This window comes from Hemitrygon akajei, unplaced genomic scaffold (genome assembly GCF_048418815.1).
Source record: "Hemitrygon akajei unplaced genomic scaffold, sHemAka1.3 Scf000045, whole genome shotgun sequence".
Classification (NCBI taxonomy): Eukaryota; Metazoa; Chordata; class Chondrichthyes; order Myliobatiformes; family Dasyatidae; genus Hemitrygon; species Hemitrygon akajei.
Window position 1 is genome coordinate 5916928 of NW_027331931.1, and position 22751 is coordinate 5939678.

A 22751-nucleotide genomic window follows, 5' to 3' on the forward strand; every position below is an offset into this window, starting at 1 on the left:
CCCTGCCTCTCTCTCTCTCTCTCTCTCTCTCTTTCTCAATTTAACATCATTATATCGGCCAGACTACCGAATGCACCGTCCTCAGCAAAGGGAGCAAAAGGAGTCTCTCCCGGGATAATCCCCCCCACCCCGGGACACCGGTGTCCCAGACTGAGCCCCGGACCCCCGGGCTCTTCCTGTCTGAGTAATTCCCCGGGGTGTCACGTGGGAGTCTCGAATACGCACATCCGGCGGAAGCTGCCCTGCCGGACAACAGGCGGAAACACGTCAGTGCGGGACCGCTCCGAGCGACGCGCACAGCGCGAGGCCCGAGCCGGTTCCGTTAAAACCGTTGGGAATCAGCCCCGGCGCGCGGCCGTTAAAGGTAAGGGCGGGAGTTAAAGGGGAGGGTGGGGGGGGGGGGAGTCGGCTAAATGTCCCCATCCCGCGGGCGGGGATGTTCACACATTCAGATGTTCACAGATCCACTCTCAGTCCGGGTCTGAGTCCCTGCAGAGATCTCAGTTCCTTCCCCCCGGTCTCACTGAAGCAATTGTACCACAGCCTGAAACAGATGGGAGAATAAAGATGAAATAAACAGATTACACAATAGTGTCAGTAACAGGGGACCGGGGTTAATGTTTCAACAACACTCACAGACAAATATCACCAGAAAACCCGCGGATCCGCTGATATTTTATCACATTGAACATTAACACAAACACTCACCGGATCCGCTCCAGACTCGGGTGGGTCAGTATGAGGCGGCGGAGAGCGGGGACAGATCCGTCTGTCAGAGAGTTTGATCTCAGGTCCAGCTCCGTCAGTGATGGGTTTGTACTGAGAGCGGAGACGAGATCCTCGGCACCAGAATCTGTGAGACCGACATTCACCAGTCTGGAGATGAGAGAGAGTGAGGGTGAAGGACACAGAGAGACAGGAGACAGTACAAATCCCCAGAGTTTATCAGTAACACAATTACAGATCACATTAATGTTCAGTGTCAGGCACCCAGTGACTGTAAACACAATCTCCCACAGTCTGGTACTTACTCCAGTTTCTGTATTTTACACTCCGGATTCCCCAGAGCCGCAGACACCAGTTTCACTCCTGAATCCCCCAGTTTATTATAACTCAGGTTCAGATCCGTCAGTGATGGTTTTGTACTGAGAGCGGAGGCGAGATCTTCGGCACCAGAATCTGTGAGACCGACACTGTCCAGCCTGGAGATGAGAGAGAGTGAGGGTGAAGGACGCAGAGAGACAGGAGACGGTACAAATCCCCAGTGTTTATCAGTAACACAATTACTGATTTTTTTTCTTCAGCACGACTGCGCAAGTCGGCCAGTGAGAAGAGCGAGAAGAGTTTAAAAGGAAGACAGATTTACAGAGCGAGCGTCAGAGGAGCGGGAGACAGAGTAGGAAGGTTTTGGCTCAACGGGGCTTCGGCGATAAAGGGTCGAGGCGAGGTAGGTTATCTGTTTACAATACAGACAGAGAGTATGTGTGTGAGGCTGGTTTTCTGTGCTCGGTGTCAGATGTGGGAGATCCTGGAGACTCCCAGCCTCCCGGACGGCAACATCTGCACCCGGTGTGTCGAGCTGCAGCTCCTTAGGGACCGAATTAGGGAACTGGAGATGCAGCTCGATGACCTTCGTCTGGTCAGGGAGAGCGAGGAGGTGATAGAGAGGAGTTACAGGCAGGTGGTCACACCGGGGCCACGGGAGACTGAAGAAGTGGGTCACGGTCAGGAGAGGGAAGGGCAAGAAGCAGATACTAGAGAGTACCCCTGTGGCTGTACCCCTTGACAATAAGTTCTCCTGTTCGAGTACTGCCGGAGGGGGGTGGCCTATGGGTTGGGGAGCATCAGTGTCAGTGCCTCTGGCACAGTGTCTGGCCCTGTGGCTCAGGAGGGCAGGGAAAGGAAGAGGAAGGCAGCAGAGATAGGGGACTATAGTTAGGGGATCAGACAAATGATTCTGTGGTGGCAGGAAGGAAACACGGATGGTAGTTTGCCTCATAGGTGCCAGGGTCTGGGATGTTACTGATCACTTCCAAGATATCCTGCAGTGGGAGGGAGAACAGCCAGAGGTCGTGGTACATATTGGTACCAGTGACATAGGTAGGAAAAGGGAAGAGGTCCTGAAAGTAGACTACAGGGAGTTAGGAAGGAAGTTGAGAAGCAGGACCTCAGAGGTAGTGATCTTGGAATTACTGCCTGTGCCAGGTGACAGTGAGAATAAGATTAGGATGAGGTGGAGGATAAACGCATTGACTGAGGGATTGGAGTAGGAGGCAGGGATTCAGATTTCTGGATCATTGGGACCTCTTTTGGGGCAGGAGTGACCTGTACAAAAAGGATGGGTTGCACTTGAATCCCTGGAGGACCAATATCCTGGCAGGAAGGTTTGCTAAGGCTACTGGGGAGAGTTTAAACAGGAATTGCTGGGGGGAGGGAACCAAATTGATGTGATGGAGGAGAGAGATGTTGGCTCACAAATAGAGCGAATTTGGAGACAGTGTGAAAGGGAGGATACGCGGGTGATAGAGAAGGAGGCACTCAGTCCGATGGTTTGAGATGTGTCTATTTTAATGCAAGGAGTATGATGAATAAAATGGATGAGCTTAGAGCGTGGATCAGCTCTCGGAGATATGATGTGGTGGCCATTACAGAGACTAGGATGGTGCAGGGGCAGGAATGGTTACTTCGAGTGCCAGGATTTAATTGTTTCAGAAAGGACAGGGAGGGAGGCAAAAGAGGTGGGGACGTGGCACTGTTGATCAGAGATAGTGTCATGGCTACAGAAAAGGAGGACACTACGGCATCTCTGGGTGGAAGTTAGGAACAGGAAGGGGTCAATAACACTACTGGGTGTTTTGTATAGACCACCCAACAGTAACAGGGACATCGAGGAGCAGATAGGGAGACAGATTCTGGAAAGGAGTTTTAATAACAGGGTTGTTGAGGTGTGAGATTTTAATTTCCCAAATATTGATTGGTATCTCCCTAGAGTGAGGGGTTTAGATGGAGTGGAGTTTGTTAGGTGTGTTCAGGAAGGTTTTCTGACACAATATGCAGATAAGCCTACAACAGGAGAGGTTGTACTTGATCTGCTATTGGGAAATGAACCTGGTCAGGTGTCAGGTCTCTCAGTGGGAGAGCATTTTGGAGATAGTGATCACAATTTTGTCTCTTTTACCACACCTTTAGAGAGGTATGGGTCAGTTAAGTTAGGGAAATCTTTAATTGGAGTAAGGGGAACTATGGGGCTATCAGGTTGGAACTTGTAAGCATGAATTGGAAACAGATGTTGTCAGAGAATAGTACCAAAGCAATGTAGAAAATGTTCAAGGGATATTTACATGGGGTTCTGAGAAGGTGCGTTCCAATGAGACATGGAAAGGATGGTAGGGTACAAGATCCGTGGTGTACAAAGGCTGTTGTAAATCTAGTCAAGAAGAAAAGAAGAGCTTACAAAAGGTTCAAAAACGAGGTAGTGATATGAATCTGGAAGATTATAAGGCTAGCAGGAAGGAGCTTAAGAATGAAATCAGGAGAGCTAGAAGGGGCCATGAGAAGGCCTTGGCGGACAGGATTAAGGAAAACCCTAAAGCATTCTGCAAGTATGTGAAGAGCAAGAGGATAAGACGTGACAGAATAGGACGAATCAAGTGTGACAATGGAAAAGAGCGTATTGAACCGGAGGAAATAGCGGAGATATTTAATGAACCATTTGCTTCAGTATTCATGACGGAAAAGGATCTTGGCAATTGTAGGGATGACTTGCAGTGGACTGAAAAGCTTGAGAATGTAGATATTAAGAAATATGTGGTGGAGCTTTTGGAAAGCATCAAGTTGGATAAGTCACCGCGACCGGAAAAGGTGTACACCAGGCGACTGTTGGAAGCAAGGGAAGAGATTGCTGAGCCTCTGGCGATGATCTTTGCATCATCAATGAGGACATGAGAGTTTCCGGAGGATTGGAGGGTTGCGAATCTCGTTCACTTATTCAAGAAAGGGAGTAGGGTTAGCCCAGGAAATTATAGACCAGTGAGTCTTACTTCAGTGGTTGGTAAGTTGATGGAGAAGATCCTGAGAGGTAGGATTTATGACCATCTGGAGAGGCAAAATATGATTAGGAATAGTCAGCATGGCTTTGTCAAAGGCAGGTTGTGCCTTACTAGTCTGAATGCTTTTGTTGAGGATGTGACTAAACACATTGATGAAGGAAGGAAAAAGATGCAGTGTATATTGATTTCAGCAAGGCATTGGATAAGGTACACCATGCAAGACTTATTGAGAAAGTAAGGAGGCATGGGATCCAAGGGGACATTGCTTTGTGGATCCAGAACTGGCTTGCCCACAGAAGGCAAAGAGTGGTTGTAGATGGGTCATATTCTGCATGGAGGCCGGTGACCAGTGGAGTGCCTCAGGGATCTGTTCTGGGACCCCAAGTCTTTGTGATTTTTATAAATGACCTGGATGAGGAAGTGGAGGGTAGGGTTAGTAAATATGATGATGACACAAAGCTTGGGGGTGTTGTGAATAGTGTGGAGGGCTGTCAGAGTTTACAATGGGACATTGATAGGATGCAAAACTGGGCTGAGAAGTGGCAGATGGAGTTCAACCCAAATAAGTGTGAAGTAGTTTACTTTGGTAGGTCAAATATGATGGCAGAATATAGTATTAATGGTAAGACTCTTAGCAGTGTGGAGGATCAGAGGGATCTTGGGGTCCGAGTACATAGGACACTCAAAGATGCTTTGCAGGTTGACTCTGTAGTTAAAAGGGCGTACAGTGTATTGGCCTTCATCAGTCGTGGGATTGAGTTTAAGAATCGAGAGGTAATGTTTAACAGTTGAGAGATTATGAGGGGGGATAGATCGAGTTGACGTGGATAGACTTTTTCCATTGAGAGTAGGGGAGATTCAAACAAAAGGACATGATTTGAGAGTTAGGGGGCAAAAGTTTAAGGGTAACACGAGGGGGAATTTCTTTACTCAGAGAGTGGTAGCTGTGTGGAGCGAGCTTCCAGTAGAAGTGGTAGAGGCAAGTTCGGTATTGTCATTTAAAGTAAAATTGGATAGGTATATGGACAGGAAAGGAAAGGAGGATTATGGGCTGAGTGCGGGTCAGTGGGACTAGGTGAGAGTAAGCGTTTGGTACGGACTAGAAGGGCCGAGATGGCCTGTTTCCGTGCTGTAATTGTTATATGGATATATGTTGCAGCTATACAGGACCCTGGTCAGACCCTACTTGGAATACTGTGCTCAATTCTGGTCGCTTCACTATAGGAAGGACATGGAAACCATAGAAAGGGTGCAGAGGAGATTTACAAGGATGTTGCCTGGATTGGGGAGCATGCCTTATGAGAATAGGTTGAGTGAACTCGGCCTTTTCTCTTGGAGTGACGGAGGATGAGAGGTGATTTGGTAGAGGTGTACAAGATAATGAGAGGCATTGATCATGTAGATAGTCAGAGGCTTTTCCCCAGGGCTGAAATGGCTAGCACGAGAGGGCATAATTTTAAGGTGCTTGGAAGTAGGTAAAGAGGAGATGTCAGGGGTAAGTTTTTTTACACAGAGAGTGGTGAGTGCGTGGAATGGGCTGCTGGCGGTGGTGGTGGAGGCGGAAACGATCGGATCTTTAAACTCCAGGAAGGCTACATGGAGCTTAGAAACATGGAGGGCTATGGGTAAAACCGAGGTAATTCTAAAGTAGAAACATGTTCGGCACAGCTTTGTGGGCCGAAGGGCCTGTATTGTGCAGTAGGTTTTCTATGTTTCTTTGCTTCTACTGATCACATTAATGTTCAGCATCAGACACCCAGTGACTGTAAACACAATCTCCCTCAGTCTAGTACTTACCCCAGTTTCTGTATTTTACACTCCGGGTTCCTCAGAGCCGCAGACACCAGTTTCACTCCTGAATCTGCCAGGTCATTCTCCCCAAGTCTAAACACAAACAGACAGATTGATGAACAAAGTGATTCAAACCGTGGGTCTGGGGGAATTTCCCTCACTCGGATATTTCAGGAAACATTAAACCCTTCAGTAAATCACTGATCGGAGTTCCCATCACTGTCAATGTCCCTCCCTGCCCAGCACCAGCGTATTCACCAAATGTCGGTAATTTAGTCTGTCGGTGTGACCCTGTAAACTCCACATATTCTCTCTCATTTCCAGATGGCTAAACAAAACGTTCCTGACCGAAATGCAGAAATGTCATTGGGACACAGTGAAATAGACCCACCCGAGCTAAAGGGATGGGGAAGAGAGATCCCACAAGAAGAGTGGGGGATGGGGACAGAGGCTCCACACGAGAAAGGGTGATGGTGAATAGAGATCCCATAGGATGAAGGGGGATGGGGAAGAGAGATCCCACAGGAGGAAGGAGGAGGGGGAAGAGAGATCCCACAGGAGTTCGGATGGACGAGAGATCTGAAAGTAGGAAGGGGGATGGGGAAGAGAGATACCACAGGAGGAAGGGGGATGTGGTAGAGAGATCCCACAGGTGGAAGGGGGAAGGGAAAGTCATAGATCCCTGAAGAGGAAGGAAGATGTGGAAGGGAGACCCACAAGAAGGGTGGGGTATGACAACAGAAACCCCACAGAAGAAAGGTGGATGGGGAATAGAGATCCCACAGGAGGAAGGGGGATGGGGAAGTGAGATCCCACAGGAGGAAGGGGGATGGGGAAGAGAGATCCCACAGGAGGAGGGGGGATCAGGAAGTGAGATCCCACAGGAGGAAGGGGGACGGGGAAGAGAGATCCCACAGGAGGAAGGGGGAAGGGGAAGGGAGATCCCACAGGTGGAAGGGGGACCGGGAAGGGACATCGCACAGGAGGAAGGGGGACGGGGAAGGGACATCGCAAAGGAGGAAGGGGGAAGGGGAAGGGAGATCCCACAGGAGGAAGGGGGAAGGGGAAGGGAGATCCCACAGGTGGAAGGGGGACGGGGAAGGGACATCCCACAGGAGGAAGGGGGACGGTGAAGGGACATCCCACAGGAGGAAGGGGGACGGGGAAGGGAGATCCCACAGGTGGATTGCTCCCCGTGCTATGTGCTAGTGAGGCTAGAAATAGGAAGATAATGCAGCTAAATACGTGGCTGAGGGGATGGTGCATGAGGGAGGGGTTCATGTTTCTGGACAATTGGGCTTTCTTCCAGGGGAGGTGGGACCAGTTCGAATTGGACAGTTTGCACCTGAACTGGAGGGGACTAACATCCTTGCCGGTAGGTTAGGCAAGTTCTGCTCAGGGGGTTTTAAACCAGATTGTAAGCGGAGGGTGCAGTGTGTTAGAGCTGATAGTGATGTGGAGGAGGATATGGGTCATGTGAGGACTGCTTGTATAGACAGATATCAAAGGTTTGTACGTGATAGAAATGTTCTCAGGTACATCTATTTCCATACGAGGAGTATTGTAGGTAAGGCAGATGAGTTTAGGTTGTGGATTGGCACATGATGATATAGACATCATTGCTATTAGTAAGACTTGGTTGCAGGAGGGGCAGGACTAATAACTATATAAACATATAACAATTACAGCACGGAAACAGGCCATTTCGGCCCTTCTAGTCCGTGCCGAATGCTTACTCTCACCTAGTCCCACTGACCCGCACTCAGCCCATAACCCTCCATTCCTTTCCTGTCCATATACCTATCCAATTTTACTTTAAATGACAATACTGAACCTGCCTCTACCACTTCTACTGGAAGCTCGCTCCACACAGCGACCACTCTCTGAGTAAAGAAATTACCCGTTATATTACCCTTAAATGTTTGCCCTCTAACTTTCAACTGATGTCCTCTTGTTTGAATCTCCACTATTCTCAATGGAAAAAGCCTATCCACGTCAACTCTATCTATCTCCCTCATAAGTTTAAATACCTCTATCGTCCCCCCTCAACCTTCTATGCTCCAAAGAATAAAGACCTAACTTGTTCAATCTTTCTGTGTAACTTAGGTGCTGAAACCCAGGTAACATTCTAGTAAATCTTCTCAGTACTCTCTCTATTTTATTGACATCTTTCCTATAATTCGGTGACCAGAACTGTACACAATACTCCAAATTTGGCCTTACCAATGCCTTGTAGAATTTTAACATTACATCCCAACTCCTATACTCAATGCTCTGATTTATAAAGGCCAACATACCAAAAGCTTTCTTCACCACCCTATCCACATGAGATTCCACCTTCAGGGAACTATGCACCATTATTCCTAGATCACCCTGTTCTACTGCATTCTTCAATGCCCTACAATTTACCATGTATGTCCTATTTGGATTATTCCTACTAAAATGCAGTACCTCACTCTTATCAGCATTAAACTCCATCTGCCATCGTTCAGCCCACTCCTCTAACTGTTCTAAATCTCTCTGCAAACTTTTAAAACCTACTTCATTATCCACAACGCCACCTACCTTAGTATCATCTGCATACTTACCAATCCAATTTACCACCCCATCATCCAGATCATTAATGTATATGAGAAACAACATTAGACCCAGTACAGATCCCTGAGGCACACCACTTGACACCGGCCTCCAACCTGACAGTTATCCACCACTACTCTCTGGCATCTCCCATCCAGACACTGTTGAATCCATTTTACTGCTTCAGTATTAATACCTAACGATCAAATCTTCCTTATTAACCTTCTGTGCGGAACCTTGTCAAGGGCCTTAATGAAGTCCATATAGACAACATCCACTGCTTTACCCTCGTCAACTTTACTTGTAACCTCTTCAAAAAATTCAATAAGGTATGTCAAACATGACCTTTCACGCACAAATCCTTGATGACTTTTCCTAATCAGACCCTGTCTATCCAGATAATTATATATACCATCTCTAAGAATACCTTCCATTAATTTACCCAGCACTGACGTCAAACTGACAGGCCTATAACTGCTAGGTTTACTCTTAGAACCCTTTTTAAACAATGGAACCACATGAGCAATACGCCAATCCTTCGGCACCATCCCCGTTTCTAATAACATTTGAAATATTTCTGTCAGAGCCCCTGCTATTTCTACAGTAACCTCCCTCATGGTCCTAGGGAATATCCTGTCAGGATCTAGAGATTTATCCACTTTTATATTCCTTAAAAGCTCCAGCTTCATGTTCCGGCGTTCCGTTGTTTCAGACGTGATAGGGGTGAAGGATGAAAGGAGAAGGAGTGGCATTACTAGTCAGGGAGAATATCACAGCTGTGCGTAGACGGGACAGCCCGGAGGGCTTGTCTACAGAGGCCATATGGGTGGAGCTGAGGAACGGGAAAGGTGTGAGCACACTAATACGGTTGTATTATAGACCGTCCAATAGGCAGAGAGAATTGGAGGAGCAAATCTGTAGAGAGTTAGCAGACCGATGTAAGAAACAGAGAGTTGTAATCGTAGAGGATTTTAAATTTCCACATATTGACGGGGACTCCCACTCTGAGAAAGGGTTAGATGGCGTGGAGTTTGTCAAATGTGTTCAGGAAAGTTTTCTAAATCAATATATTGAGGTACCAACGAGAGAGGGTGCAGTACCTGATCTCCAATTAGGGAACCTGACAGGTCAGGTGACAGAAGTATGTGTAAGCAAACATTTTGGGTCCAGTGACCATAATGTCATTAGTTTCAAGATAATTATGGATAAGGATAGGACTGGTCCACCAGTTAAGGTTCTGAATTGGTAAGGGCCAATTTTGTGGAAATGAGAGAGGATCTGGGAAAAGTGGATTGGGATAAGTTGTTTTCTGGCAAGGATGTGTTCAGTAAGTGGAACGCCTTCAAGGGTGAAATTTTGAGAGTGCAGAGTTTGCATGTTCCTGCCAGGATTAAAGGCAAAGTTAACAGGCATAGGGAACCTTGGTTTTCGAGGGATATAGGTGATCTGGTTAAGAAGGTGTTTAGCAGGTATAGGCAACAAGGAACAAATGAGGTACTTGAAGAGTATAGAAAATGTAAGGGAATACTAAAGAAGGAAATCAGGAAGGCAAAAAGAAGACATGAGGTTGCTTTGGCAGATAATGTGAAGGTAAACCCGAAGGGTTTCTACAAGTATATTGAGAGTAAAAGGATAGTAAAGGACAAAATTGATCCCCTAGAAGATCAGAGTGGTCGTCTATGTGTGGAGCCTCACGAGATGGGGGAGATCTTAAACAGTTTTTTTGCGTCAGTGTTTACTCAGGAAACTGGCATAGCGGATATGGAATTAAGGCAACAAACAGTAGTGTCATGGAACATATAGAGATTAAAGAGGAGGAGCTGCTTGCTGCTTTACAGCGAATAAAGGTAGATAAATCCCCCGGGCCTGACATGATATTTCCTCGGACCTTGAGAGAGACTAGTGTAGAAATTGCAGGGGCCCGGGCAGAAATATTTAAAATGTCCTCAGCCACGGGTGCGGTGCCGGAGGATTGGAGGGTAGCTCATGTTGTTCCATTGTTTGAAAAAGGCTCCAAAAGTACACCAGGTAATTACAGGCCAGTGAGCCTGACATCAGTAGTAGGTAAATTATCAGAAGGTGTTCTGAGAGATCGGATATACAAGGATTTGGACAGCCAAGGGCTGATTAAAGATAGTCAGCATGGCTTTGTGTGTGGTAGATCGTGTTTAATGAATCTTGTAGTGTTTTTCAAGGAGGATACCAAGAATGCATATGAAGAAAAGGCTGTGGATGTTGTCTACATTGACTTTTGTAAGGCCTTTGACAAGGTCCCACATAAGTGGTTAGTTCTAAAGGTTCAGACACTCGGTACCCATGGAGAGGTTGTAAACTGGATTCGAATTGGCTGTGTGGGAAAAGACAGAGAGTGGTAGTGGATGATTGCTTCTCAGACTGGAGGCCTGTGACTAGTGGTGTGTCTCAGGGATCTGTGCTGGGACCATTGTTGTTTGTTGTCTATATCAATGATCTAGTTGATAATGTGATAAATTGGATCAGCAGGTTTGTGGATGACACTAAGATAGAGGCGTTGTGGACAGCGAGGAAGGCTTTCAAAGCTTGCAGAGGGATCTGGACCAACTGGAAGAATGGGCCAGAAAATGGCAGATGGAATTTAATGCAGACAAGTGTCAGGTGTTTCATTTTGGAAGGACAAATCAAGGTACGACATACACGATAAACGGTAGGGCACTGAAGAGTGCGGAGGAACAGAGGGATCTGGGAGTTCAGATACATAATTCCCTGAATGTGGCGTCATAGGTAGACAGGGTTGTAAAGAAGGCTTTTGGCATCCTGACATTCATAAATCAAAGTACTGAGTATAGGAGTTGGAATATTATGGTGAGGTTGTATAAGACATTAGTGAGGTCAAATTTGGAGTATTGTGTGCAGTTCTGATCAGGTAAATATAGGAAGGATATCAGTAAGTTTGAAAAACTGCAGAGAAGATTTACTAGGATGTTGCTGGGTCTTCAGGAGTTGAGGTACAAGGACAGATTGAACAGGTTAGGACTTTATTCCTTGGAGGATAGAAGAATGAGGGGAGATTTGATAGAGGTTTACAAAATTATGAGGGTATAGACAGGGTAATTGTGAATAGGCTCTTTCCACATAGATTAGGAGAGATAAATATGAGAAGACATGGCTTCAGCGTGAAAGGGGAAGGGTTTCGGGGGAGCATTAGGAGGAACTTCTTCACTGAGAGAGTGGTGAGAGTGTGGAACGAGCTGTCATCTGATGTGGAAAATGTGGACTCACTCTTCAGCTTTAAGAATAAATTGGATAGATACATGGATGGGAGAGGACTGGAGGGTTATGGACTGGGTGCAGGTAAGTGGGACTAGTGGAATAAAGTTTTGGTACAGACTAGAAGGACTGAATGGCTTGTTTTCTGTGCTGTAGTGTTCTATGATTTTATGATTCTATGGGGATGAGAGATCCCACAGGAGGAAGGGGGATGGGGGAGAGAGATCCCACAGGAGGAAGGGGGATGGGGATGAGATATCGCACAGGAGGAAGGGGGATGGGGAAGAGAGATCCCTCAGGAGGAAGGGGGATGGGGAGGAGAGAACCCACAGGAGGAAGGGGGATGGGGAAGAGAGATCCCACAGGAGGAAGGGGGATGGGGAAGAGAGATCCCACAGGAGGAAGGGGGATGGGGAGGAGAGAACCCACAGGAGGAAGGGGGATGGGAGAGAGAAATCCCACAAGAGGAAGGGGGATGGGGAAGAGAGATCCCACAGGAGGAACGGGGATGGGTAGGAGAGATCCCACAGGAGGAAGGGGGATGGGAGAGAGAAATCCCACAAGAGGAAGGGGGATGGGGAAGAGAGATCCCACAGGAGGAAGGGGGATGGGGAAGAGAGATCCCACAGGAGGAAGGGGGATGGGGAGGAGAGAACCCACAGGAGGAAAGGATCCCACAGGAAGAAGGGGACGGGGAAGGGAGATCCCACAGGAGGAAGGGGGATGGGGAGGAGAGAGCCCACAGGAGGAAGGGATCCCACAGGAAGAAGGGGGATGGGGAAGAGAGATCCCACAGCAGGATGTGGGATTGGGAAGATAAATCTCACAGGAGGAAGGGGGTTGGGGAAGAGAATTTCCACAGGATAATGGGGCATGCCAAACAGAGATCCGACAGGAAGAAGTCGATGGGGGAGAGAAATCCCACAGGAGGAAAGGGTATGGGGAAGAAGTTCCAACAGCAGGAAGGGATGGAGAAGAGAAATCCATAGAAGGAAGGGGGATGGGGAAGGGAGATCTCACAGGAGGAAGAGGGATGGGGAGGAGAGATCCCACAAGAGGAAGGGGGATGGGGAAGAGAAATCCCACAGGATGAAAGGGGGATGGGGAGGAGAGATCTCACAGGAAGGGGGGGGGGGTGTATGGAAAAGACATCCCACAGGAAGATGAGGAAAGAGTAATGGAGAGCCTACAGGAGGAATGGGGATGGGGGCGAGATTCTAAAGAATGGAAGAGGGATTGGGATGAGAGGTCCCACAGGAGGATTCCAAGGGTAAACAATTATCCTACAAGACGACAGGATGCAGAAATTTTTTGTACGTGTGTTGGGTCTGAACAGAGCCCCAGAGGAGATGCGCCCTCGCTCTTTGCATATCTGGAAGTGAGCAAAGTCACACACGGGGAAGGGCAGGGGTGGACAATCTCACAATGGTATTTCTTTCCTTCTCACTGGGACAGTCTGCTGACGATCACTTGTCCCTCACCGGGAAGGGGGTGTAAATCTCTGACCCACCTGCTGCAGTCAGTGTCGGTGTTGGTGTCAGTAACAGTGAGAAGGAACATTGTCAATGGACGTGTCACAGGCAGCGAGAAACACGGCCATTCCTGTGATTAACTACCATTAAACCAATGGCCGTTGTTCACTGATCTGATGAAGTCTCCAACATCCCTTCACAAGGAACCACAGAACCCTCCTGTCCTTGGTGAATTACTGACCGATCCCCTGGGCATTTGTCACAATTCTTCACAATCTGATTTACTACACATTTACCAAAGTTCCTTTACGTTGAAACAACATGATGAGACAGTTTCACAGTTCAGAGTGAGAGATAAACTAGGTTACCTCAACTCCTGGCACTTGTGCAGCCCGGGTCCCAGTCGCTGGATTCCTTCACACTGAATGCGGCATTTTCCCAGGTCGAGGTGTTTTATTGTATCACAGAGTCCGATGACATGAGACAGGACCGCGCAGTCAATCGGGGTCAGAGTCATTCCACTGAATGAAAGTGTTTTCACAGATCCCAGTACGGCCTGAGCCAGTCCGCGATTCTGAGACTCAAACAGGTAGTGCAATGCGTTCAGGAGGCTCCTTTTACCAGCTTCACTCCATGTGTTTCTACTCTGGCGTTTAAACTCCTCCTTCACCCAGTCAATCACCCGGCAGGTTGTTTGATGAGGAAATGGGCCCAGAAACTCCTCCAGGCCCCGAGCTGTCATTGGGGAGGAGAGACCAGCAACAAAACGGAGAAATACCTCAAATCGCCCATCTGTCGTGCTGTGGACTTCTGTAAGGAATTTCAGGATATCCCCGGAATGTGGATTCAGGAATTGTGCGACTGCAGCTACAAACTCTTGGATGGTGAGGTGTGGGAATGTGTACACCACGCTCTGGGCAGAATCCTCTCTCTCCAAAAGCTCCATCAGGAACCCGGACAGGAATTGGGAAGGCTGCAAATTGTAGTTGATCAAATCTCCATCTGTAAACACAATCTTCTTATCGGACACTCCTCTGAAGGCCATCTGACCAACCCTGAGTAACACATCACGGGGGTTCTCAATCTCACGGCCGTGGTTTTTCAGGATGTTGTAAATATAGTAGGAGTACAGTTGGGTGATGGTCTTGGGAACTCGCTGTGGGTCCCTGACTCTTCGTGTGAAGAAGGGGCCCAGTGCCAGAGCGAGGATCCAGCAGTAGGAGGGGTTGTAGCTCATGGTGTACAGGATCTCGTTCTCCATCACGTGTTTGAAAACAGCTTCCGCCACTGTCTGATCTTCAAAATGTCTGATGAAATATTTCTTCCGTTCCTCACCAACAAATCCCAGGATTTCAGCCCAGACACTGATGTCTGCCTTTTCCAATAAATGTAATGCAGTGGGGCGGGTGGTCACCAGCACTGAACACCCTGGGAGCAGCTTGCCCTGGATTAAACTGTACACAATGTCGGACACGTTGCACTTGAATTCAGGATCTGTGCATGTGTACTGTAATTCTGTGTCTCTCCGACCATCAACAAAGTTGATTTTGTCCTTGAATTCATCCAATCCATCGAATATGAACAGCAGTCCCTCTGTGTGTTTCCAGACCTCTCCCAGGATATTCCCAAAGTAGGGATAATGATGCAGAATCAGTTCTTTCAGGTTTATTCTGCAGTTAATGGTGTTTAAATCCCGGAATTTGAAACTGAAGACAAACTGGAATTGTTGGTATATCTTCCCCGTGGCCCAGTCATAAACAATCTTTTGTACCATTGTTGTTTTCCCAATACCTGGGACTCCAGCCACTGCGGCGGACATCCCAGATTTGTTTCTAAAGACAGATCTTTTCAATTTTTGAACAAAGCTCTTCTTGAATAACTGATCAGTCCGGATTTTTTCCAGCTTACCACGGAGATCTTTTTCTCTCCACTCCTCGTGGTCTCTGCCTCTTGCCAGCAGCTCATGTTCCACCAGTCTCCGATCTCGAACAGTAGAAATGACCGTGAGCTCAGCGTATCGATCAACCACCTGGAAAACCTTCACCTTCTCCCTCATCAGGATCGTGTTCACTCTCAGTTTTTCAGTCTGTGTCCGCAGAGTCTCCTTGTGTTTCCTTCGCACATCTTAGGACGGACAGAAATAGGTTGTCAATGCCTGATCTGATGAACATGGAGCTCATGACATATTTTCTTTAATAAAAAAAATACTCGTTAAAGACGCTGTTAGGGTGAAATCGGGTGATCAGAGATTAGAGTGTCTGAAAATGAACGACGACCCAGAAACATTTCTGATCTGATTCAGATTCGCTGTGAAAGGCTCCACTCTCCCCACTGTTGGTAGTTTTCAGATTCCCCGGTGTTCCAGCGAGCACCAAGTGCACACGTGATTCTGGAGAGGAGAGTGTTGTGTGGAGCGGGTGGTTTCACTGCTTTCAGTGCTCAGCTTCTGCTGAACTGTGCAACCCTGCAGAGGGTAACAGTGGGGGGTGAGGGGGGCATTTACTTGCTCTACTGACTTTTACTTCTCTCACAATGGACCCCATGTTCTTGACACTCCTTTAGGATTAAGCTGTCAGTACTGAGCCACAGAAAAGGAACATAATTTCCGTTTCCTTTTCCAGGCTGAGCCAGTCACGATATAACACACCCCGCACTGGTCTACAGTCTCTTATTCTCCGAGGAGCTGGTACATGAACCCAGGCAATTCCCCGATGATGCGTGGAAGAGCAGGAAGCTGAAGAGGATGGCAGCGGTAATAGGGAACTCTAAAGTCAGGAGGGCAGGTAGGCGATTCTGTGGACACCGATGGTACTTTGCCTCTCAGGTGCCATTGTCCGAAATGTTTCTGGACGCGTTCACAATATCCTGAGAAGGGAGGTTGAGCAGCCAGAAGTCGTGACAAACATTGGTAACAACGACGTAGGAAAAGCAAAGGGAGGAGTTCTGGATAACCAAACACAGGGGGTTAGGAAAAAAGCTGAGGAGCAGGACCTCAAAAGTAGTGATCTCAGGATTGCTGCCTGTGCCACCCGACAGTGGCAATAGGAATAGAATGAGGTGGCAGAGAAATGTGTGGCAGAACATTTGGAGCAGGGGGCAGGAATTCAGAATTCTGGATAATTGGGACCACTTCCGGGGTTGGTAGGACCTGTACAAAAGGCACGGGTTGCACGTGAATCCGATGAGGACCAATATTCTTACGGGCAGATTTACTGGAGCTGTTGGGAGTGTTTTAACCTAAAATGGCCGGGGGACTGGAACTAGGATGATAGAGCTGTGGATGATAAACAGTTTTACAAGTAGATGATGGGTTTAACATGAATGTAAGGAAGGACAAGCCAATGACTGGGTTCAAATACAAACAGAGCAAACTGTTAAGTTGTACCGCAGAGACAAAATTCAAAAGTGCGGAGATGCAGGACTAAACGCATTGTATTTAAATGCACGCAACATTCAGAATAAGGTGGATGAACTTTTGGCGCAATTAGAGATTGGTCGGTATGATGTTGTGGGCATCACTGAGTCGCGGCTGAAAGAAGACCATAGCTGGGAGCTTAACGTTAAAAGATTTACATCTTATGGAAAGGACAGGCAGGAAGGCATAGGCGTTGATGATGTGGCTGTGCTGGTTCGAGGTGGAATCACATCTGTAGAAAGAGGTGACATAGGCTTAGAGAATGTTGAAGCTTTGTGGGTGGAGATAGGAAACTGTAAAAGTTAAAAAAAAAGCTTTATAGGGACCCTATATTGGCCTGAAAATAGCGAATGTATGGGGTTGAGATTGCAAAGGGAGTTGGAAAAGGCGTGTGTTAAAGCTAATGATGCAGTTGTAATGAAGAACTTCAATGTGCACGGGGAATAAGAAAATCAAACAAACGTCAGGAATCAGATCGCAAGAGAGAGAATTTATTGAATTCCCACGAGATAGTGTTTTAGAGCAGCTTGTGCTTGAGACGACTCAGTGAAAGGCTATCTTTGATTGGGTGTTGTGTAATAGCCCTGATCTTATGAGGGAGCTTAATGTAAAAGAGCGATAAAGAGGTAGTGACCATAATAAGAGTGAATTCATAATACAGTTTGAGAGGGAGAAGCATAATTTACAGTATCAGTATCGCAATGGAATAAAGCGAATTACAGAGGCACGAGAGAGAAGCTTTCCCAGGTAGATTGGAGAAGGATACTAGCGGAGATGATCGCAATGGAATAAAGCGAATTACAGAGGCACGCGAGAGAAGCTTTCCCAGGTAGATTGGAGAAGGATACCAGCGGAGATGGCTGAAGCTTCTGGGAATAGGTCTCAAGTTACAGGATGGATACGGCCCATGGAGGAAGAAGTTCTCAAGTGACACGTGTAGGCAACCATGAGTGACAAAGGAAGTTAAGGATTGCATAAAAGCTGAGGAAAGGGCATAAAATATAACAATAGTCAACTAAAAAAGCTATACGTCGGGAAAAGATGAAATATGAGGGCAGAAAAGCCAATAATATAAAGCAGGATAATAAACACTTATTTTCAGTTATATAAAGATTAAAAGGGAGGTGAGAGTCCATGCTGGAACACTGGATAATGTGCACTCCGCATATATCTTCACTGTTCCAGATGCTAGCAGCATGCAGTGCTCTGCGAGTGACAGGCAGTAGGAGTGAGTGCCATTGCTATTACAAAAGAAAAACATCTCGGCATACTGAAAGCTCTTAAGGTGCAAAGTCACCTGGGCGAGATGGACTGCATCCCAGAGATCTGAGAGAGGTTGCTGAAGTGATGACAAATGGATTGGTCATGATCTTTGAAGAATCACTTTATTCTGGCATGGTCCTGGAGGACTGGAAGATTGCAATTGTCACTCTAGTCTTTAAGAAGGGAGGAAGGCAAAAGAAGGAACATTATAGGCCAGTTAGCTAAACCTCAGCGACTGGGAAAGTGTTGGAGTCTCTTATTAAGGTTGAGGTTTTGAGGTACTTGGAGACTAATGACAATATAAGTTAGGAATGGTTCTGTTAGATTTCACGGTGGAAGTAAGAAGCAGGCTGGACAAAGGAGAGTCAGTGGATGCCATTTACTTGGATTTTCAGAAGGCATTTGATAAGCTGCCGCACATGAGTCTCCTTAACCAGATAAAAATCTATGACGTCACAGGAAAGATACTGGCAGGTGTAGCGGAATTGCTGACAGTCAGCAGACAGCGAGTGGGAATAAAAGGGGCCTTTTTCTGATTGACTGCCAGTGACTGGTGGTGTTCCGCAGGGATCAGTATTGGGACCGCTAACTTTCAGATTGTCAATGATTTAGATGATGGAATGAATGTATTTGCAGCAAATTTTGCTGATGATACAAAGATAGGTGCAGGGTTAGGTAATGTGATTGCAAAAAGGTGGCAGATGCAATACAGTGTTGGAATTGTATGACAATGCATTTTGGCGAAAGGAGCGGACTACTGTCTAAATGGGCAGAAGGTCTGAGCATCAGAGGTGCAGAGGGACTTCGGAGCCTTGAGCAAAACTCCCAGAAGATTAATTTAAAGGTTGGGTCTGTGGTAAAGGCGGAAAAAAAGAGAATAGAATATAAATGCTGAGCCTTTACAAGACTGTAGTCAAGCTGCACTACAGGAGTATTGTCAACTGCTTTGCACCCCGTACCTCTGAAAAGATGTGTTGTCATTAGAAAGCATCCCGAGGAGATTCAAGAGGATCATTCCGGGAATGAAGGGGTTAACATATGAGGTGCGTTTTGGCAACTTTGGGCCTATATTCACTGGAATTTTGAGGAATGCAAGGGAATCTCTTTTAAACCTGCAGAATGTTGAAAGGATCAGATAGGGTGGATGTGGAAAGATGTTTCCCATGGTGGGTGTATCCAGAACTAGGGGCCACAGCCTCAAAATTGAGGGGCGATCCTTTTGAACAAGAGAGGAGGATTTTTTTGAGCCAGAGAGTAGTGAATCTCTGGAAGGCTCTGTCACAGACTGCAGTGGAGGCCAAGTCCATGGGTATATTTAAGGCAGAAGCTCCTGATAGGTCAGGGCATCAAAGGATAATGCGAGAAGGCAGGTGTATTGGGTTGAGGGGGATCTGGGTTCAGCCATGATTGAACGGCGAAGCAGACTGATGGACTGAATAGCCTAATTCTGCTTCCATGTCTTGTGGTCTTATGGAGGAATAACAACAAATCTCGGCTGCTCTTTGGATCAGAGGTGTGAGATTTTCCTTGCTGGAGATGGATGTTCCAATTGGAATGACTTGGCTTCAGTTTTGTCAAATCTCCAGATATTCGGCCCTACAGAAAGGGTGTTGTGACAAATGCAAATTCATCTCTGTCCTCTAACCACAGCAACAAAAATCTGTCTCCCAGACTCCGACAGGCCCTAAACAGGCCTTTAAAGAGATGTATTCAGACTCTCAGAGTGAAATAACAACAAAAACCTGTCTCCCAGACTCTGACAGTCTCTAAGCAGGCCTCTAAAGAGACGTATTCATACTCTCAGAGTGAAATAACAACAAAAAGCTGTCTCCCAGACTCTGGCAGTCTCTAAACAGGCCTCTAAAGAGACGTATTCAGACTCTCAGAGTGAAATAACAGCAAAAATCTGTCTCCCAGACTCTACCGTCTCTAAACAGGCCTCTAAAGGGACGTATTCAGACTCTCAGAGTGAAATAACAACAAAAAGCTGTCTCCCAGACTCTGACAGTCTCTAAACAGGCCTCTAAAGACACGTATTCAGACTCTCAGAGTGAAATAACAACAAAAACCTGTCTCCCAGACTCTGACAGTCTCTCAACAGGCCTCTAAGGAGATGTATTCAGACTCTCAGAGTGAAATAACAACAAAAACCTGTCTCCCAGACTCTGACAGTCTCTAAACAGGCCTCTAAAGAGACGTATTCAGACTCTCAGAGTGAAATAACAACAAAAACATGTCTCCCAGACTGTGACAGTCTCTAAACAGGCCTCTAAAGACAGGTATTCAGACTTTCAGTGTGAAATACAGACTTTGAGATTTTCGGTCCATCACTTACCTTTCAGATGCGCGGGCACTTCAGATAAACTCCGCTCAGTGTCCATGTAGGCGAACTGGCCGTCACCTGTTCAAACAAATTAACCTGCATGAAGTCTGTTCTGTGTAATACTGTAAATTCATCAGCAATTACATCTGTAACACACAGTGTATTGTTCACCGTACAACGTTCCCGTATTTCCTCCAATATTCTGCTCAGCTTCGGTAAATGGTGATGTAGTTTCACAAAGGATTCCCACATCACTCTCTGGGCCCCGGAGCCCTTCACCATCATCAGATCCAGGAGGAGTTTGGAAGCGCCCGCTCGGTTTCCCTTCTCCGCGAGCTCAGTCACGCTCTGTAATGAACAATGGGGTATATATTGAGGAGCGGAGGGATGAGTACAAATCTACCCTGAACATGGACTGACCCAGCTCACCACAGATCACTGAGAGCCATTGAAGTGTTCATAGCGGGGCAAAGATTTTAAAAGAAGCGAACAAGGTCAGACAGGACTTTCTGTGCCATGGATGGCAAGGTAATAATCCACTTGGCAAGGTTTAGGTGGAGCAGAGTTAAGGTTTAGGTTGAGTGAGCTGGAGATAGAGTGGGGAGCTATGTCTTGTGTCAGAGAGGGTTCAGTTAGGAGAGGCGGAGACTTTAGGTAGATTTTGGGTGACCATCAGGAGGGGGAGGGGAACAGGCAGCCACTGCAGGAAACTCCTCTGTAACAGGTATACAGCTTTCTGTTTCAGGGTACTGCCTAGCAGAGGAAAACCACGGCGATTATGCCTCGGGCTCTGAGTTTGGCTTTGAGGCTCAGAAATGGTGAGAAGAGGTGAGCTGTACTGACAGGAGGAATTCAATGGTTAGGAGAGCAGACAAGTGATTCTATTTATGAGAACAAGATGTCTGGATGGTGTGTTGCCAAGGTCAGGGATATCTTGCATCGAGTCTGAAACTTTCTTAAGGACAGGATGAGCAACCAGAGGTCGTGGTTCACGTCGGTACCAATGACAAGAGTAGGAATTGTGATGAGGTCCTGCAAAGTGATTTCATGGGGTTCGGGCTAAGTTACAAGGGCAGGTACTCTAGTGCTATGTTCTCAGGATTGCTACCCATAAAACGTGCGAGTGAGGCCTGAAATAGGACGATAATACAGTCTAACGTGTGGCTGATGAGATGGTGCATTATGGAGGGCTTCAGATGTTGGGATGATTGAGCTCTCTTCCAAGGAAGATGGGACCTGGAGACACGTGATCGTTTTGTACCCAAACTAGTGGGGTACTGATACCCTTGCGGAAAGGGCTGTTAGCGCTGCGTAGGGATGGGGGAGTTGTTAAACTAGAGTTTCAGGAGGATGAAGAACCAGAGTCGATAATGGATGACTGTGTGGGAAATACGTTGTTAAGCTGACATACAGAGTCAGGTGTTACGTACCCGTGACACGTGACGGTGGTACCCTTGTCACGTGACTGGGGTTGAAGTTATACTGGACATGAGGTAATGGTGGAGTGATGTCATTTTCCCGCCAGTAGAGGTCATGTGACAGGTTTTTTCTACAGGGTATAAAAGGAAGACCCACCCTGTCAGGTGGGGCAGTTCGTGGCTGGATTTGCCAAGATGACTTCATATCACTGTGTGATTTAATGTGATGACGCAGTTTAGTTAAAAATGAAGTTTTATATAATGCCTAAAGTTTAAAAGGTCAGAGCCAACGGTTTCTTTGCTAAGGGAGAGTGAAGTTTGGAAAATGGAGATCGAGGAAAATCGATTTTCGATGGATTGACTTCGACCTTGTGTGATCCTCATTCGGAAGGATTTCGTTTACTATTCTCACGATAGTCTCCGCTGGAAAAAGCGGGAGATTGAGAATATTGTGGAAGGAAGGTCAGTCACTTTAAGTTGTTATATTTAATAAAATTCGACGTGGGAGTTCGACGCTGGGAATCGAAGGACATCGACGTGGAAGAGAATTTACATCGCTTTAAAAAGTCTCTCCTTTTAAAAGTACCATGAGCTTTTGAACTGTCGGCATATCGCTTTAAAGAACTGAGTTCTTTTCAATACCGCTTTAAAGACTGTTTGGGACTGCAACGATATTAAGGACTGTTTGAGCAGCTGAGCTCGGATCATTGTTTGGGTTTGTTTACTTTTGAAGGGGGTTTGTTATCAGTGTTTAATAAACGTGTTATTTGTTATAAAAACCCTTCATCTAACTCATCTATAATTATTGTTGCCTGAATACGTAACATAAATATGGGGGCTACGTCCGGAATTGAATTGTTTGAGTTTAATAAGCTTTTTGAATTTTGAATCGGTGTTTTGGTAACGGGGATTCCTCGATTTTTTTTTGTTTGATTGGCTTGTGAGTGGTATTCGGCAACGATGAATATTGATGAGTTTCTGGATTCGCCAGTCGCGAATTTGTTAGCGAAGGCGAAAAAAACTGAAGTCTCTGAAATTGCTAATCGGTTGCATCTTAAAGGGATTTTGTCGACTACATCAAAAGCTGTAATACAGAGAAAAATCGCGTCTCACTATGTGGCTTCGGGTGCTTTTGAAGAATCGATTTTAGAATCGTTTCCAATAAGTAATCTGGAGATGCAGTTGCAAATTGAACAA

General features: G+C 46.6%; 1 protein-coding gene across 1 annotated transcript; it reads right to left on the bottom strand.

Moving 5' to 3' along the window:
* Nucleotides 1–704: 704 nt before the first annotated feature.
* LOC140720597 (NACHT, LRR and PYD domains-containing protein 3-like) lies at nt 705–20209 on the bottom strand. Its single transcript, XM_073035430.1, has 6 exons — nt 20149–20209; nt 13761–15259; nt 13504–13679; nt 5847–5933; nt 1032–1202; nt 705–876 (listed from the first exon to the last, which is right to left on the bottom strand). The coding sequence occupies exons 1-6, from the start codon at nt 20192–20194 to the stop codon at nt 705–707; spliced, it is 2151 nt and encodes a 716-aa protein (XP_072891531.1). The 5' UTR covers nt 20195–20209.
* Nucleotides 20210–22751: the final 2542 nt, after the last annotated feature.

Coding starts and splice junctions, on each gene's coding strand:
- LOC140720597 (XM_073035430.1), bottom strand. CDS start 20,194: ATGGACACTGAGCGGAGTTTATCTGAAGTGCCCGCGCATCTGAAAG. Junction 5,934..13,503: donor CACAAGTGCCAGGAGTTGAG/GTAACCTAGTTT, acceptor GTTTGTGTTTAG/ACTTGGGGAGAATGACCTGG. Junction 877..1,031: donor TGTAAAATACAGAAACTGGA/GTAAGTACCAGA, acceptor TCTCATCTCCAG/ACTGGTGAATGTCGGTCTCA.